Source organism: Primulina huaijiensis, chromosome 5 (assembly GCF_012295235.1).
Source record: "Primulina huaijiensis isolate GDHJ02 chromosome 5, ASM1229523v2, whole genome shotgun sequence".
Lineage (NCBI taxonomy): Eukaryota > Viridiplantae > Streptophyta > Magnoliopsida > Lamiales > Gesneriaceae > Primulina > Primulina huaijiensis.
The window spans coordinates 19422789-19441248 of NC_133310.1; the positions used below are offsets into that span (position 1 = coordinate 19422789).

Consider the following 18460-nt stretch of genomic DNA (forward strand, 5'->3'; position numbering starts at 1 on the left):
TTTTTGAATGACGGAACCGTCTCGCCATTGCTAACAAAAAGTGCCAACTAGGAAGTAATTAATTTTTGTTGCATCCAATCATACCAATCTGATATATCTCCATCGAAATAAAACGCGGCAACATATGAGCGCTGAGATTCAGGCGTCCGGTAATAATCAAAGTACTTCTAGACGTGAGAGACCCGAGATGCCGGCTTATCACCGGAAAATCGCGGAATGACTATGCGCATGGATTTGGCTGATGATGGCACCTTTGGAAAAATTACAGAAGATTTGGGAGCAATGGAGAAACATTACGCTTCAATTCATGTTCAACCTTTGCATCCAACCTCCATAACCCTATGGACAGATTTTTCATCGAATTATATTACTCAGTTTCTCAATTGCTGCTGCCTGAGGTTCCTGAAGCGCTGCGGTTTTTGAAAGCATGGCTTCCGAACGAGCGTGACGCGTGCCTTCGACCATGACTCACAATTCAACGATTTGAATAATTCGACAACGAACCCGACACAAAAAATCAACTGAGAGCACCAATTTTAGAACCGACAATTCGAGAAGGCTGGTTTCCTACGAAACTCACACACCACCCTCGAAATCTGAAGAAGATTTATCAGAGCAAACAGGACTCGGAAATGTTTTTTCTCATTCATTTTCCTTGAATTATGCAGCATCTATGCTATATATATATATTTTTTTTTTTTTTNTATATTTTTTTTTTTTGAAGGAAATCTATGCTATATATTTTTAAGTATAATAAAGTAAATAATTTTTGATGTCATAGTTTTTTTTAATAATTATATGAGTAAGTTTATTGTAAGATGATCTCACGAATTTTTATGTGTTAGACAGATCAATCCTACTAATATTAACAATAAAAAATAATACTCTTAGCATAAAAAATAATACTTTTTCACGGATGACCCAAATAAGATATTTGACCCACGAAATTTATCATCGTCTCATAAGAGTTTTTGTGTAATTATATATATTAATAAAGTGTTAAATCTTTAATTTAAGTCACATATAACGGATAAAACTTTTGTTTCATAAGCATCAAGTTGTAGGTACAATTTCTAATTTGGTTTTTTCTCTTTCTTTTTTAATTTATTTTTTTTAATTTATATATTAAAATTACAGTATAGTCTCTCACTATTTCTTATAATTACATCTTGATCTTAATTTAAATATAAACCAAATAAATTATAAAAAATATTGTATAAATACGCAACGCGTACATATGTACATTAGTTTATAATTCCAAGTGAGTGAGTGAGTGACATTTGTATTTTTATTCTATGCTTGTTCCCAATTGTTCTCATAAAAAATTCTTTGATATATTTTTTAAATGAAATTATCTCACGAATCAATTTGGTAAAACAAATTTTAAATTTTAATTTTCTTATGAAAAAATTATTAATTTTTATACAAAAAATATTATTTTTATTATAAATATATATCATATCAACATGTCTTAATGAAATGGGTTTTATTGAGGCTGTAATTTGATATAAGGATTTGAACTCTAATTTTTTTAAATGTAGTGTTTTTATTTTACTAATAAGATATGTGTTTAAATTCCATTAAAATAATAATAATGAAAAATAAAATAAAAGCTTTTTGACAGTTGCACATGATATCTTGGACACTGCTATAAGTGAAATTTTGCCTTAATTGTGTAAAACCCCAATATATACCTTATTTTTAAAATTATTTTTTTAAAAAAACCCTAGTTTGTTTGATTTTATTAATTAAATTTGTGATAAAATGGTAAATTATCATTTTGCCTTTTAATAATTAATAAAATATTAAAAATATTATTTATTAAAAGTAATATTGTAATTTAAATTCAATGATTTGATTGATATAAGATAAATAATTAATTATTTGAATGATATAAGATGAATAATCAGTAGATAAATAAATAATATAATAAAATAAGATATGATAAAATAAATTATCAAAAGATTAATTATATATATATATGATTGAAGATAAAAAAAAAAAATTAATTTCAATCTAATCTCATTCCGGTTCCACCCATTTCTAATTCACTCGATAGTCGACTAAAATTTGGTGTAACTCAGTTTTGTTTTGACTCAGTTTTGGATTGGATTATATATCCAATTTGATAATTCAATATGCTATCAAGTTGGTTTGATTTCCATTATGTTCCAATCAAGTCGTAACATGCATAGTTTGATTCCATCAAATTTGTACCCACTCATTTACCTCGTTCAGATTAAGATAATAATTTAGGCTTTTCCAAAATAATAATAATAATAAGATAAAAACTCGTGTGAGACGGTCTCACGGGTCGTATTTGTGAGACGGATCTCTTATTTGGGTCATCCATGAAAAAATATTACTTTTTATGCTAAGAGTATTACTTTATATTGTGAATATGGATAGGGTTGACTCGTCTCACATATTAAGATCCGTGAGACGGTCTCATATGAAACCCACTCTACTAATAATAATAATAATAATAATTTAGGAAGTATTTGGGCTTGTGGATAGATGGAAGCATCTTTGTTGGGACTTGGGAATGAGTGAGTACCCTATCATTTTTAGTACCCAAACATACATAGAAATATTGGTTTTTGTGACATATTTGTCTTTTAAGATAATAATATGTACAAAATTTTGAAAATTTGATGCTAATATATGATATTCAAGTACAATCTATTTTAGATTTGGTACAAAATTAAGATTTTAAATATAAATTAGAACAACTTCTTAATATTAAAATTTACTTTACATGTTTGAGTACTAAAAAATCATATATTAATATCAGACATGAAATAATTTATACTTAAATATCATATATTAGTACTATATTATCAATGTTTTGTATCGATTTTCATCAAAAAAGACAAATGTATCATTAATAACAATATTAATATATGAGTACCATATTTTTAACGTCTGGTGTCGATTTTTCAGCCGAAAAATTATATGTGGACTCAATGAGTAGAAATACATTTTTATTGTGAATCAGATAATACAAATACATAATTTTTCAGATAAAAACTGAATATAAATTTAAATTTGAGCGCAAAGATTTACTCCTAAAACAACATTATGTAAGATGGGTGGATGAATCAAAGGACAAGAACCAATAATACTTGAGTAAGATAACAGGCACGGATAGGATCTCAATTGGGTTCTTCAGTGAGTGTTAAATCTTTTAAAATCAAATTGGATGCTTGCATTGCTCGAATCCTTCTCCTGCTTCGATATTATCATGCAACCCTAGTTGTAATTTCAAATCTTCAGACCCGAGCTTGATGCAAAACCGAGACGAAGCCCACATCTGAACGAGAGAAGAAGCCCTAATTTTCTTTCAGGTTTTGCCCAATAAAACCACCTGTTCTTTTGTTGATTCTATCTGCAGTCGTTGCATTGTCATTCTCGGTTTCAATAAACATAGGCATGATCGTTAGGAAGTACGGTCGCCGGAGTAGAGACTTGACCAGGAGCTATTCCGGGGCCAATAGCCTATCCGACGTCGTCTCCGATTCTCCTTCCCAAGAATTCTCCCAAGATGTTTACAATTTCAACTTGTCGTCCCAGGACTCAGCTCGCTGTAACTGGTCCGATCCTTACGGTTTCAATTCATCCCAGGAGACGAGGAAATCGACGATTTTGCCCTCAGTAAAGGATGGGGATTTTGATGGGGGGTTGTGGAAACCGAAGAAAGTGAAGTTGTTTGACGTTGATTTGGAGACTTACGGTTCAAGTTCGTCCCAAGATTCGAGAGAATTTGCAATTCCGAGCTATGGGTATGGGGGAGAAGATGGGATTTTGGAGTTTTCTGATGGGGGTTTCCGGAAACCAAAGAAGGTCAAGAAAATCAATTCGGATCCACACGGCTTTGATTCATCTCTGGAGATACCCCAGAGGAAGGGCGGGGAGAATAAGGTGTTTGAGATTTCAGACGGTGAGTTTTGGGAACCAGAGAAGTCCAAGAACGTTGATTATGATTCATATGGGTTAAATTCCTCTCAGGAATTGAGTGAATTGGGGATTTCACTGCCAAGAAAGTGCAAAGCTGATGGTGATCCCTGGAAATTTGACGAGGTTTCTAGGAAACCCATCAAGAAGAGGAAGAAGGAAAATGTGTTCTCACAGAAGGAAAAAAATAAGAATCAGATGAAAATCAAGGAGTTGGTATCAGGCGATGTAGGTGTCACCAGTACATTGATGGAGACTCAGGAGTTTGGGGAGATGATGGAACACATGGATGAGGTGAATTTTGCATTGGATGGATTGACAAAGGGACAGCAGGTGACTGTTAGGAGGGCAAGTCTTCTGTCATTGTTATCCGTTTGTGGAGCGGCACAACAACGGAGGCTTTTAAGGATTCATGGGTATTTTTCCTTCATTTTAGAAAAGCTATCATTATATCGATGTACATATTCAATTGCTATATATTTCGAACTTTTTTGTCTAATTTGTATTAATATGGTATGTATGTTTTAAAGGAAAAGATACTGGATAAAAAGAAAATTTATAGATTTTTCATATGTCTCTTTCCGTTTTTCTAACTGCCATACTCATGATACAAGTCTAAAGTTTTGGGCCTTTATCATATCGGAAAAAGTTCAAGTAACTGAAAGAAACCAAAACAGGAATCTTGCCTTTGATTGCAATAGGAAGCCGAGATCATATGCTATGTCAAATGATGCATTTGATTTTTTTTGCTACCTTTGTAGTGCTCTTTTTTTTTTTATAAGAAACATAACCATATTATTAATTTTAGAATTTTACATTACAAGCAGTGGACTAGTGGTCCACTTCCACGAAATAGTAGCTCATTAATTTTTAACAATACACATACGACCAATCTCGTAGAATATCAAATATAGACAATCCCTGAAATAGTTTATCCGCTCCGATCCAGTTTGCTATTGTGAGCTTGATTTTTTCCCAACATTCTTCCGTGTTATCTTCCAATTCTTCAAAAATTCTTCTATTTCTCTCTAACCAAACTGCCCAACTAATTCCATGGATCACAACTCTCCAGAAAATTTTTCCTCTTTTGCCGAGCATATGTCCAAGATCTGTACTAAACAAATCTTGAGTTGTTTTCGGCACAACCCAAACCAGTCTCATTTCTTCCAAAGCCTTAGCCCACAATGCATGAGTGAACTTGCAATGAATAAACAAATGATCTTGTGTTTCCACATCCTTACGACACAACACACACCAGTTGGGACAAAGAGCACAATTAGGATATCTCTTTTGCATCATCTCGGACGTCGGTAATTTTGCAAGGATTGCCATCCACGAGAATATTTGAATCTTAGACGGAATAGGTATTTTCCAAATGATATTGAAAAAATTGAAATCTTGTGCACCATTACTATCCGTAAAGAATGATTGTAGTGAGAGTTCTGAAAATTTTCTCATTTTGGGGAACTTTTTACTGATTTGTTGACGGCCAACCTGTTACTTTTGTTATATTTCTTAGAATGGCCAAAACAATCATAGATGCTGTATTGGGACTCAGCTTTGACGACCCTCCCAGCAACCTTGCTGCTGCTGCTTTATTTTACATTCTGACTAGTGATGTGAGTGATTTCGATTTTATGTCGTAGCCTGAATTTACTTTATTTGTCGGCGTTATAATTTGCTACCATATAAGCATTACTTTCACTGTAACCTCTAAATTATTATTTGTTTTCAAATTCATGCGATATCAGGGTCAAAATGATGATCTACTGGATTCACCAAATTGCATTCGCTTTCTGTTAAAATTGTTGAAACCAATTTCATCTAATACTGGCAAAGAAAATGCACCAAGCATTGGTAGCAAGCTTCTAGGCATGTGCAAGAATACTGGTTTCTTACAAAATTCAGCCAAGGGAACGGATTCCAGTGTTGCTGCAATATCACTCAAGGTTCGTGAGATGCTTATCAATCGCAAGGAAATAAAGCCAGGGGGTGATTGTGATAATGGAACAGAAAAGCCCGAGTTGAATCCCAAATGGATTAGTTTACTTACAATGGAGAAAGCTTGCTTATCTGCTGTCTCTATTGAAGGTTTAAATCACTTACTGCTGCAATTAAAAGTGACGTCGGCTTTTTGTTTATTTACTTTCAAGGTTTTATTTTGTTGGATAGGATGACCAATGACTGTCTAAATTGTTTCAACTTTCAATTTTATATAGATTAGGTGGTTGATTATGTCACATATAACTCGTCGGAGTTTTAATTACCTGTTGTAGCGTATTCAAATCCTAAGGAGTTTGCATCTCTCCTTTTGAAGAATCACTCAGAAATCCTGTAATCAATATCTTTGGAAAATATTCCCGAGCCCACAGATACTTGGATTCTTTGTCCTTTTTTTGCTTGACCTCTGATAGCATTTTTTATGATATTCTCGGCTAGTTTTTTTTATCGCAACCTTGTTTTCTCTAATTTACTTACCTGATGGCAAACGATGGCTTTTGATTTCACTGTGTAAAACCTTTATTAGTGAGAATAGTGCATACTGCAACAGTCTCTCTTGGTTGTCTTGTGTCTTTTAGTTGCACATTATCTAGTATATTGCTTTTTACTTTTGGTTGCATAATATTTTCTCAATTCTCAAATTGCTTATGTTTTCTTTGTAAGTTTTCTTCTTAATTGCTTGCTTGTTATTCAATCGATGCACTCTCTTGATAACTGAGAAAATGTATATTTCTCCTTGGTGATTTCTACCCTGAAATTTTGGCATTAGTATGTTAGTATCATACAATTTATCTGTGCTTTTTCAAATTTGTTAGACAGCTCTGGCGCTGTACGAAAAACTGTTGGTAACTTCAAGGAAAATTTGAGAGAATATGGAGGACTTGATGCTGTGTTTGAAGAGGCAAGGAAAAATCATTTTGTTATGGAGGTATGGGCCTGTATACTGTTTTTTCTTGGTTTTATTATATGGCGGACAATACATTGACTGATAGATGCTGCTCAGTCTTGACAGTTGAAATGATGTCTCCTTGATATCATGAAAAATATTTATTACCTATTGTCGATGAAATGGCGCTTGCCATTTCTGACTAGTCTTTACATATATTTTAGATTCTTATGAGCCATTTGATATGTTTATAGTGTTCAGAGATATTTTTGCGCTATGTTACTTAATGCTCATCACATACAGGAATGGTTGGAGCAGACTTATGCACCAGATTCAAAAGATACTATGGGACAAGAAAGTCTAGTATTGCTTTTGAAATGTCTAAAAATCATGGAAAATGCTACATTTCTTAGCAAAGATAATCAGGTTCTATATTTTGTGTCAAACACTCCGCATGCCTTTCTATTTTACTTGAACTTATTACCTTGTTATATTAAATTACTAATTGGCAATTTTCCATATTGGGATTTATCTGTAAATTTAGTGCCACTTGCTTGGGATGAAAGGAAAATATGATGGTCAACAAACTCCAAATTCTTTCACAAAGCTCATTCTGAGCTTCATTAAGATTATCTCAGGTATCTTTTCTGTATATTGACGACCTGTGATATCGATCTTATGTCCCTTGTAATTTTTTGTTGTCACTGGCTTTAGTTTGTTGACTACCTTGGTCTGTTCTTGTTTTTGTCAAAGCTCAAAATTTGATTTCATTTCTGATATCTAGCAATGGTGCATTGTTCCCCAGGCATTTCCTTATTCAGAAGTTTCCCTGACAGTTCTTTTGATAAAAAGTTGTCTGATACTTCCAACGGAAGCAGTCAATCTGGTTGTAGCATGGAATGGACTATTTCTCAGAAAAGTTTCAATGCATCACAACACAATCAATTCCTGATTTGTGGTCAACCAGAATCTTTCAAGTCTTGTCTGGAACCTACTCAGGTTTCATCTGATCCTCTATTGCTCAAGATGAGAGTAGAATCTTCAAAAGCAGGGTCATGCAGTGGATCATTCGGGAACTCAAACACTGTTTCTAGTGTGAGATGTTTTGATTCAGAAATGGAATTTGGCAGTGGAAAGACCCTACTCATGGGTACTAACATTGGAGCTATGGATGACAGCCTAGATCCTTTTGCATTTGATGAGGATGACTTTGAACCCTCAAAGTGGGATTTATTATCCGGAAGGTTAATTAAATCTCACTCACAAGAAAGTAGGCCAACCATGAGACCACTTAAAGATGGGAGTTGCTCCCTACTAGTGTTGAGCCAGCAAGAGTCTAGCAACACAGAAAATCGTGATAATCAGGAGGCCTCTTGTTCTTCAACGGTTGATGAAGAGATGTCCATCCTTCTAGCAGATTGTCTTCTCACTGCCGTCAAGGTAGTTTTAATATGTGACGTTTGTGAAATCCCTTTACCTCATCTCTTCTAAAGGTCACTTCCATGGCTTCTTATATAGCTTACAATGACAAATTCTCATGAAAATGACAGGAACGTCTATGATTTATTCGGTTGTTCTTGATGATCATTATATGAGCCTTCTATTTTTCTCTGTTCGGTGTCTGCATCATCTTTGGGGAAACTATTGAGGTTAAATGATATCGTTGACTTTTCCAGGTTCTTATGAACTTGACCAATGATAACCCTGAGGGTTGTCTACAAATTGCAAACTCCGGTGGACTGGAAATATTATCTTCGCTGATTGCTGATCATTTCTCATCATTCACCTTGCCTTCGCCACAAAGTGATGATCTGAGAGAGAGTAGTTTGTCACCTAGATCAAGTCCGATGATTGATCTCCAGAGTAACCCAAGTTTATCTGATCAAGAGTTGGACTTTCTTGTGGCTATTTTAGGTTTGCTTGTGAATTTGGTAGAGAAGGATAGCTGCAATAGGTAGTAGTTTTGTCACCTGTCAGTTTTCGTCGTTGACGTTTATCAAGTGGCAGTACTATTTTGGCCCTCGTAAATTTTGTTTATGTACACTTAAGAAATTAAACTACTTTATTTGATTCCAGAGCTCGGCTTGCAGCTGCTAGTGTTTCATTACCCCACCTGGAAGGCAATGTAGTGAATAGAAGGGATGTGATCTCGCTTCTATGCTCAATTTTTTTGGCTAACCAAGGGGATGGTGAGGCTGCTGGAGAGGAAAAATGTTTGTCATTGGTGCGGAAACCTTTTTTGTTCTGCTATCTTAATGCCTAATGGGATAGTATGGCTCATAAATTTGCATTCTGGAATTGTTTGCTTTATTGTTGTTTACCCTGAGGAAAGAGATTTCGAGGAAGCTGAAAGTTGAAACAATGGCAAATGATTGAATGGTCTCACAACTTTATTATTACTTATTGAACTTAACAGATAACTAAGTGGGAGCTTATGTGTGGTGTCTTTCTCAAGAGGAATATGCTTGTACAAAGTTCATGAATCTGAATGCATGTTGAGGTCGATTAAATTTTTGGTTAAATTTTGTTGACGACTCCCTGATTTGTTGGCCTAATTACGCAAACACCATATTGCTTATGATCATCCTTGCAACAACTTATTTAACCTTATAGCTACTCTCATTGTTCTGACTTTTAGGGAGATGCCACAGATTCATGTTTGCTAATGATTTTAGAAACTGAATAATAAGTTTGTTTGATGCAGGAGGATGAAGATTCCATATTACAGGGGGAAAAGGAAGCTGAAAAGATGATTGTAGAAGCTTATGCTGCTCTTCTTCTTGCATTCCTTTCAAAAGAAAGGTTAGAATGCAGTCAAAGCCCTTGTGTTACATATAACATGTGTATAGATGTGTGTGTGTGTGTGTATGTAATGGGCACGTTTCTGATTCATTAATTTAATCATATTCATGACTTCCAGTAAGTGCACGCGGAACTCCATTGCTAAATGTCTCCCCAAGCAGAACCTGTCAGTACTTGTTCCAGTGTTGGAGAGATTTGTGGTAAGCATTTTTTATGTAGCTCACCTTTGGTAAAGCATGATGCATGCACCAGTATAATTTTTTTCCGCAAGTATGCTCATTTATGGCTTTGATTTATGGATATTCCTAAAATTTGATCCGAGTCTGTTGGATACACCAAGGATTTGAGTCAGTTTCAATACTTGAGAAATATATATACAGGATAATTTATAAGTATATCCATAATTTGTTGGCTTATTATATTTACTCGATATTATCGATTTTCTTATTTTCACTTCCAACAATTTACATGTTTTTTGCATGTATTACCTACACGTTTGTGTGTATAACCTTGTTCTTGCAGTGTTGTGTCTTAAATTGTTTGCAGTATCGTGTCTGTGCCTGGGCAACATTGGTTGTTATAGCTGTTACAATTACCAAATACACTGAATTGAATTATGTTTTGAATGATGGATAGCATTTTGAATGAATCATTTAATTTTGCCTAGGAATTTCATCTGACGTTGAACATGATTTCACCGGAAACGCACACTGCCGTGCTGGAAGTTATTGAATCATGCAGGATTCATTGAGAGCTCTCAAAATTGCCAAGACAATGAACAGAGTCGCCGTAGTATTCCCTCGGTTTCGCTGTAGAGTGTCTGCGATCGTGATTTTGCATTGAGTTGCGATCTAACCACAGGGGTATCCTAGTTCTTTGTTGGTTCGGTTTTTTATATTTATCGGGTCTCTTGTGGTCATCTTATGTATTTCTGTGGTCCGGCAGTTGGCTATTTTACATGATGATGGAGACTGATATGATTGTATACGAACAATTGAAAAAATTTAACAATTTCTGTCTAGATCTGTTTATAATAGTTAATTATTCATATTCATTTATGTGTCTTTGTCATAGTTATTTTTTGATCCATAAAGTTTATGTGATTTAACACAAGACTACTGATTGAGTGTGAACATTTATGACAGCCAAGTCAGACTGAATTCATAGTGGGAAAAATGAATATTCATGTGTAAATATCTTCCCAACCAAACTGAACTGTAAGGCAACTGAGCTTGAACATAACTGATTATCAAAAGCTAACTGATTATCGAATGTCGCTGATTATTCTATATGATTGAATCAATCAGACATTTTCAGCAAACATTCTCTGAGATTATTTCTAGAACATTCTTCAAGAATCAGAGTCCAATTGATATATCGAATAAAATATTTCCTACCTTGACCTTTTTGAACTATTGGTATGCTAGTGTTCATGCACATTATCGGCATGTACAATATGTCAGAAATGACGAATGAAACAATTATCAAATTTAAAAAGCCGACCGTTGGATGGAATCATATAAATAGATTTGTCAGTGAACATCCAGATATTACAATCCACTATCTACAATCAAGCATTGTCTATTTTGTGTATTTTACAATCAAAAGTTTTCAGAGCTTAACATATTAAGAGTTTATTTCATCACACTTAATTATTCATATTCGATCATTGATGATCATTTGTGCTAAGTGTATTTTGTTCTAAAATACATATAACTGACAGTAAGAGTCTTACTTATCATATTGATAGAGTTGTGATATAGTTAGGAGTTTGAGTAGGCCAGATATGAGCAGTACTGAACTGTGTTATTGCAAATTGTTGTAATCATCAAAATCTTCTAATGAAATCTTTCTTAAGTGGAAGAAAAAATGACGTTAGAGTTTTTCAAATAACATCCATAAACAATTATTTCTGCACTGGTTTGTTGAACCCAACTGACAAGAATTACAATTCGCTATTGATAACCCAACCGAATTAATTTGAGAATTTTGTGAGATTGTTTGTTCAACCCCTTGTAATCAATCTATCGATCTTAACATACAAATGCTTATTACATTTTAAAATGAGTATCATCAATTCTAACTATACACTATCTCATTCTCCCAAAAAAATATTCACAATTAAATAATTTTTAAAAATACTAATTTATCTCATACAATTAACAATTCTTTGAATAATATATTTTGATTTTCTCACAATAATAACAACATTAAATATGAAAAATAATTTAAATTATATAAAAAATAATAATAACATTACTTTTTAAAACGCGTTCGTACGAAATTGATAACAAAATCAACGAACAATATTACTACCTACTAAATTAAAAATTATTATCATAAAAGAACATTACAAAACAAAATTATTACAATAATAATAAAAATTTAATAATTACACGTGAACTATCTAACAAAAAAAAACTATGCTTGATAAACAAAAAAGTGTAGCAACAGGCATATGTTGTTTGGATATTTATATCTTTAAATAAATATTTAAGTATCTATTTAATTATTAGGACAATTCGTTCATTTTTTATATGTAATTATTAGTACATATATATACCGAAGACTGAACATTCAAGTTTTGGAATATGTGGTATTGTAACCAAAAAATTAAATCTTAAGGGTTTTTTTAAAATATTTGGATCAGTTTTTCATCAAAAATATATATAATTTTTTTTTATTTGGCATTCTGGTAAATTTAAACGTACAAAAAAATTATGTCTAGTCGTTGATAAATTTTCTATTATCGTATCTCCTTAATATCTTCAAACTTAAATAGTTTAAAAGAAATGTCAAATTGTACATGATGAATATGATAATAGACATATCCTTAATTAAAATTTAAAATTAGATGACTTTCTTCTAAATTTAAATTAAATTATATTATTTTATAATTAATTGCATGTGAACCGGAGAGGTTTCTCTAGGCCAATACCTTTCAAATTTACTGAGACTGGGATTGTTGTATAGATTTGTAGGGATTTACTTGGACACGGATATCATAGTTTTGAAGAGTTTTAGGGAGTTAAAAAATGAAATTGGAGCACAGAGTGTGGATCTTGCAACAGGCCAATGGAGAAGACTAAACAATGCCGTGATGATATTTGATAAAGGCCATCCTCTTCTCTACAAATTCATCGATGAATTCGCGCTCACATTCGATGGGAACAAATGGGGTCACTATGGACCTTTATCTAGTTTCGAGGGTCGTCTCGAGGCTGAGTGGTAGGCTTGAATACAGCGTCACAGTTTTTGCCACCCATGGCGTTTTATCCGGTGGATTGGAGTAGGATCGGTAGCCTATATATTTGTCTTCCAAGAAATGCGAGTCACTCAAATTGGTTGCTTGGAAAACTGAAGCAAATTTACGGCCAAACCTATGCAGTTCATCTCTGGAATAAGCAGAGTAGAGGATTTAAGGTTGAAGAAGGAAGTATCATACAACACATGATGTCGAGTTCTTGTGTGCTGTGTAATTCATCTTCGTCAGTTGTGCGGTGAGACGAACCTCACGGACTCAACCGGACGGCTGCTGTTGCCCTGTTACTAGGAAAACAGATAAAATTTCATTTGACAGTTGTAGGATTTTCATGTGTAGTTTTGTACCAATTCAGTGTATTTTAATGGAACAGAAATGTCTGGGAAAACAATTGTAGCTGGCTACAAGCATATGTTGGAACTTGGAAGTTTGGTCATGCAAATGCAAAATCAATATTTTTACTTTTTCCATAAATGGATCGTTTGGAACATGCTCAATTTTTTGTTCCTATAAATATTGACAGGCTCAGACTCTAGGATAGATAATTTTCCTCCTAATTTGTTTTTTTTTTTTTAAAAAAAATGTTCTTCATTTTTTTTCAGATATTCCATTTTGGGTTGGTTGCACTACAAGAAAATATGCCTTCAACAATACTCAAAAGACAATGGTTTTATTGGAAAACCGTTGTGTTTTTACTTTTAACAACGGTTTTAAAAAAAATCGTTGTGGATTAGCGTGTTTTTTGGACAAACGACAATGGTTTTAGCTAACTGTTATTGATTAGCGTGTTTTTTTTGGAGAAACGACAACGGTTTTAGAGAACCGTTGTTAATTAGCGGCGGTTTTAGAGAATAATAAAACCGTTGCGATTTTAAAAATAGCAACGGTTTAAAAAGAAACCGTCGCTACTCGCTAATAGCGACATTTTTTGAACCGTCGCTATTTTAAACATTGCGACGGTTTTACTACGATTTAAAAAGAAACCGTCGCTACTCGTTAATAGCGACGGTTTTTAAACCATCGCTATTTTAAAAATTGCGACGGTTTTACTAAACCCGTTGCAATTTTTAAAATAGAGATGGTTTAAAACAAAACGTCGTTAATAGCGACGGTTTATAATACAACCGTTGCTATAAGCGACGGTTTTTTTTTAACCATCGTTAATACAAAAAATCATCGCAAATTTTCTATAAATATCCGTATCAGTCCATTTTTCCTCCACATCTCTTCACATCTAGTCAGATTGTATGTTTTTTTGGTAGATTTATTCCATTATAAAAGTAATTTTTTATTTTACTGAAAATATTAGCGACGGATTATGTCTAAACCGTCGTTAAAATTAGCGACATGTTTTGACTAAGCTATCGCTAACCTGTCACTAAAATTAGCGACAATTTATGATAAACTGTCGCTATTTAGCGACAGTTTATGAATTAGCGACGGTTTTATGATAGCTACGACAACGGTTTTAAACCATTGTCGTTATACGCACTTTCAACAACACTGTCAATTACAACAGTTTTAAATGACCTACGGCAACGGATTTGTAGTGTTGCACCAATATTGGAGCCAGGATCATCTATAAAATTTTGGAGGAGTGCAAAAATACGGTTTTTTTTTAAAATATTATAAATTAATAAAACCATTGTAAAATGTGAGAAGTGGTAAAAGTTTGTAAAACTAGAACAATCCGGGACTTACTGTCCCGGATTCAAAATTTTTATTATTTTTTTTTAAAAAAAAAAGAGAATCCGTGCCAGACTGGCACGGATTCTAAGAATCCGTGTCTGTCCATATATCGGCGATTGATTATGCAAAACCGTCGCTATTGGCGACTGTTTTACCAAAATCCGTCGCTATTGGCGACGGTTTTACCAAGAACCGTCGCTAAGGCACGGATTCAAAATATCCGTGACAGTCTGCCACGGATTCTGAGTCCGTGGCAGATAATCACGGATTCAATATCCGTGAACCCGTGACCTTCTGGTCTTCTGCCTATTTAAAAGCGGTGATGCTCTTCATTTTATCACCGAAGCCGAGCAACTTAGGAGCAAAATTATTTCTTTCGATCACCGAGCATCGAACATTCTTTCCAACACCAGTCTTCAGACTTTTCCTTTAATTGTTAGCGTAAGTCTTCTGCATTTTTCAGAATATTAAGAGGTAACAATATTTTTTTGTTTAGTATATTTTATATTGTTCGTTCATTATACCAGTTTTAAGTTTTAAGTAGTAACAATAGTTATAATATTAATTGTATTATTGGAATTATAATACTGTAATTTAGAATTTTTGGAATAATAATAATTATACTTAATTTAATTATAATAATTATATTTACGTGATATAATATTATATCAACACTAATTACAATAGTTATATTTAATTTACGTGATATAATCTTATATCTACAATATTTACAATATTTAATAACTATACTTATATTAATTACAATAATTATATTTACTTGATATAATATTATATCTACAACAATTACAATAATTACAATAATTATATTTGCGTGATATAATATTACAATAATTATATTTACAATAATTATAATAATTATATTTACAATAATTATATTTACGTGATATAATATTATATCAACACTAATTACAATAGTTATATTTAATTTACGTGATATAATCTTATATCTACAATATTTACAATATTTAATAACTATACTTATATTAATTACAATAATTATATTTACTTGATATAATATTATATCTACAACAATTACAATAATTACAATAATTATATTTGCGTGATATAATATTACAATAATTATATTTACAATAATTATAATAATTATATTTACAATAATTATATTTACGTGATATAATAATAAAAACTATACTTAATTTAATCCTAGTAGTTTTAAGTAATAATAATAATAACTATATTTAATTTAATTACAATAATTATAATATTAATTGTTTTATTGGAATTAGAATATGTATATAAATTACGGACTTTATATTTACGTGAAATTTTATGTATAGTATATGTATAATTATAATATTAATTGTATTATAAATTACGGAGGTTAAAATTACGTGAAATTTTAAAACTTATTCTCAATTTGTTTTTTATATACTTTTTGATTTATGTTAATGAGTGATATATTTTGAGAAAAAATGATCTAGTGGCTAAAATAATTATTAGTGACAGGAATTAGCTAATAACAAAACTAAAATTAATAGTAAAATTAAAAAAAATGGCACATATATATTATTTTATAACATGTAGTAAATCTCCTGGATTAGGTAAGAATTGTCCTTATTCTTATTAATAATATATTTATTATAAGTATATTATTACGAATGTATTTATTATAATTAAATGTTACATATTATGAAGTATTATTGTTTTTTAAATAAATTATTTAATATACAGTAATTAGTTTTATTACGAATTTGTCATCAACAAATACGTTTTCTTTTTTCGAGCCAGAAATTTCAAATAAATTTCGTTTAATTTAAAATATGTAGTTAAATTTTGTTGGTAAAAAATATAATATTTGTTAAGTAATGATTTTTTGTTTGCAAGATGGCTGAAAATACGGAGAATGTGTTGTATTTGCGTAATAGACACATATCAAATAATATCAACGCCGAGAACATGGATGCACTAATTCCGCCACGTCGGTCTGACAAATGTCTTTGGAGATTGCTTAATGCTGGGATTCACCTCCGTGTCCGCCTATGTCTTGCAAGCATGGGCTTCTATGGTGTCATTCAGTGTGGTCCTATTAAATATTATGATAATCATGTGCTTACAGCCATTGTTGAGAGATGGCGTCGTGAGACACACACATTTCACCTTACCGTGGGCGAGGCAACAATCACCCTGCTGGACGTTGCCCTTATTTGGGGGTTGAATATTGATGGCATTCCCATCACTGGGGTAGATACCGCGTACAACAAACATACCTTACAAGAGTGCTGCGCTACTTGGTTGGGTTTTACGCCCACATCTTCTCAGATTAAAGGTGCACATCTTTATCTGACCGCTTTGCTAGACCATTGCCTAAATAATATGATTACTGATGAAAGCACTGAAGAGGACGTGACACAATTCTCTAAAATTCTGATATTCGACAGAAAACTATCAAATCAAATTAGGAATTCGGATAATCACACGATCGACGCAATTTATAAAGGGAGGAGAATCACGAATTCTTTATAACTAACAAAAAAATACCACGGATTGAAGAAAAAAATGCTGCACAAGAAGAATGCCGAAAGCTTGAGCTGAAGAACTGATGAATTCGCCAAATACTCGGTGCAATTTTATTACATATTTTTCAAAATTGTTTTGTATATAACCACACAAATTAATTTGACAATAAAAATTAATATAATTTACTTATATTAAACTAAACATTATTTCATATATAATTTTTTTTTAAAACGTAACAAAATACTTTATAATTTCATTAGTATTAAGTACACTAATATTAACTCATTCTTATATTTAATTAAATTATTTATATTAAAAATACTAACCTTGAAATATTTTCAAAAATAAAAAAATCATATTTATTATTTTTTTAATATTCAAAATATTTTTTAATATCGTGATTAATATTAAAAATATAATATTTAACTAAATTATACTTCATCATATAATGGTAGTGAACAAAATTATAATTACATTAATATAATATAAATAATACAAACAAAATATTAAAAAAATTAATTAAATTACCTTCTCAGACGTAATTATACGGAATTTGTAATAATATCAACGGACGATGCTGATATCTGAAATAAATAACAAATATTATAAAAAAAATTACACAAAAAAATACTTCTTAATATATAATTATAATATTATCAACGAAATTAAACATTACCTCTTCGTATCTCTTCAAATGAAATAGATGATAAAATCAACAAATAATACTAATATATGATCGAAGTAGAAAAGATGGATTTTGCTCATATAAAACGGATGAAAGAATTAAGTTGTGAGAATGAATGAATGTGAGGAACAATTATTTTCGGCGATGATGAAAAGAATACCCACATTTCTACTTAAAGGAAGAGAAGACCCGCATTTCTACTTAAAGGAAGAGAAGACATACGTGACAGTCTATTACGAATTTTATGAATCCGTGCCTTAGCGACGATTTTTGGGTAAACGGTCGCAAATAGCGACGGTTTTTGTTTAAACCGTCGCAAATAGCGACGGTTTTGCACAAACAGTCGTCGATCTCCCTTTTATTTTTTTTTAAAAAAATTAAAAAAGTTAAAATCCGGACACACGGATTGGACACGGATTCTTGCCAGTCTGGCACTTCCACTTTCTTTTTCTTTTGTTTTTTTTTTTTAAAAATTGTGAATCCGGGATAGTAAGTTCCGGATTGTACTAGTTTTACAATCTTTTACAGTTTGACACATTTTGACAATGGTTTTATTAATTTATAATATTTAAAAAAAAAACCCGCAAAAATAATACATGGTAAATCTTTGGGTCACCAGATAAATTTTGAGGGTTAGTAATTATCCATGCACCATCATAGTAACCTGGCTCCCAAATTCACG

At 32.1% G+C, this 18460-nt stretch overlaps 1 protein-coding gene across 3 annotated transcripts; it reads left to right on the forward strand.

The window, feature by feature from the left end:
- Positions 1–3109: 3109 nt before the first annotated feature.
- On the forward strand, positions 3110–10418 carry LOC140976861 (wings apart-like protein 2). Of its 3 annotated transcripts, XM_073441243.1 has the most exons (13): positions 3110–3347; positions 3431–4370; positions 5474–5573; positions 5706–6045; positions 6771–6883; positions 7145–7267; positions 7386–7479; positions 7647–8281; positions 8518–8795; positions 8918–9065; positions 9546–9643; positions 9762–9843; positions 10311–10418. In XM_073441243.1, exons 2-13 carry the CDS (start codon positions 3433–3435, stop codon positions 10392–10394), a joined length of 3033 nt encoding a protein of 1010 aa, XP_073297344.1. In that variant the 5' UTR covers positions 3110–3347; positions 3431–3432; the 3' UTR covers positions 10395–10418. The 3 variants fall into 3 exon arrangements, with proteins under 3 accessions (XP_073297344.1, XP_073297345.1, XP_073297343.1); XM_073441242.1 differs by having other exon boundaries at positions 3115–4370; XM_073441244.1 differs by lacking the exons at positions 9762–9843; positions 10311–10418 and having other exon boundaries at positions 3113–4370; positions 8918–9111.
- Positions 10419–18460: the final 8042 nt, after the last annotated feature.

What these genes read in the sequence shown, in the direction of transcription:
- LOC140976861 (XM_073441243.1), top strand. Translation starts at nt 3,433, where the DNA reads ATGATCGTTAGGAAGTACGGTCGCCGGAGTAGAGACTTGACCAGGAGC. An exon ending in CTTCATTAAGATTATCTCAG is followed by an intron (nt 7,480 to 7,646) that starts GTATCTTTTCTG and finishes ATTGTTCCCCAG; the next exon opens with GCATTTCCTTATTCAGAAGT. An exon ending in GTCTTCTCACTGCCGTCAAG is followed by an intron (nt 8,282 to 8,517) that starts GTAGTTTTAATA and finishes TGACTTTTCCAG; the next exon opens with GTTCTTATGAACTTGACCAA.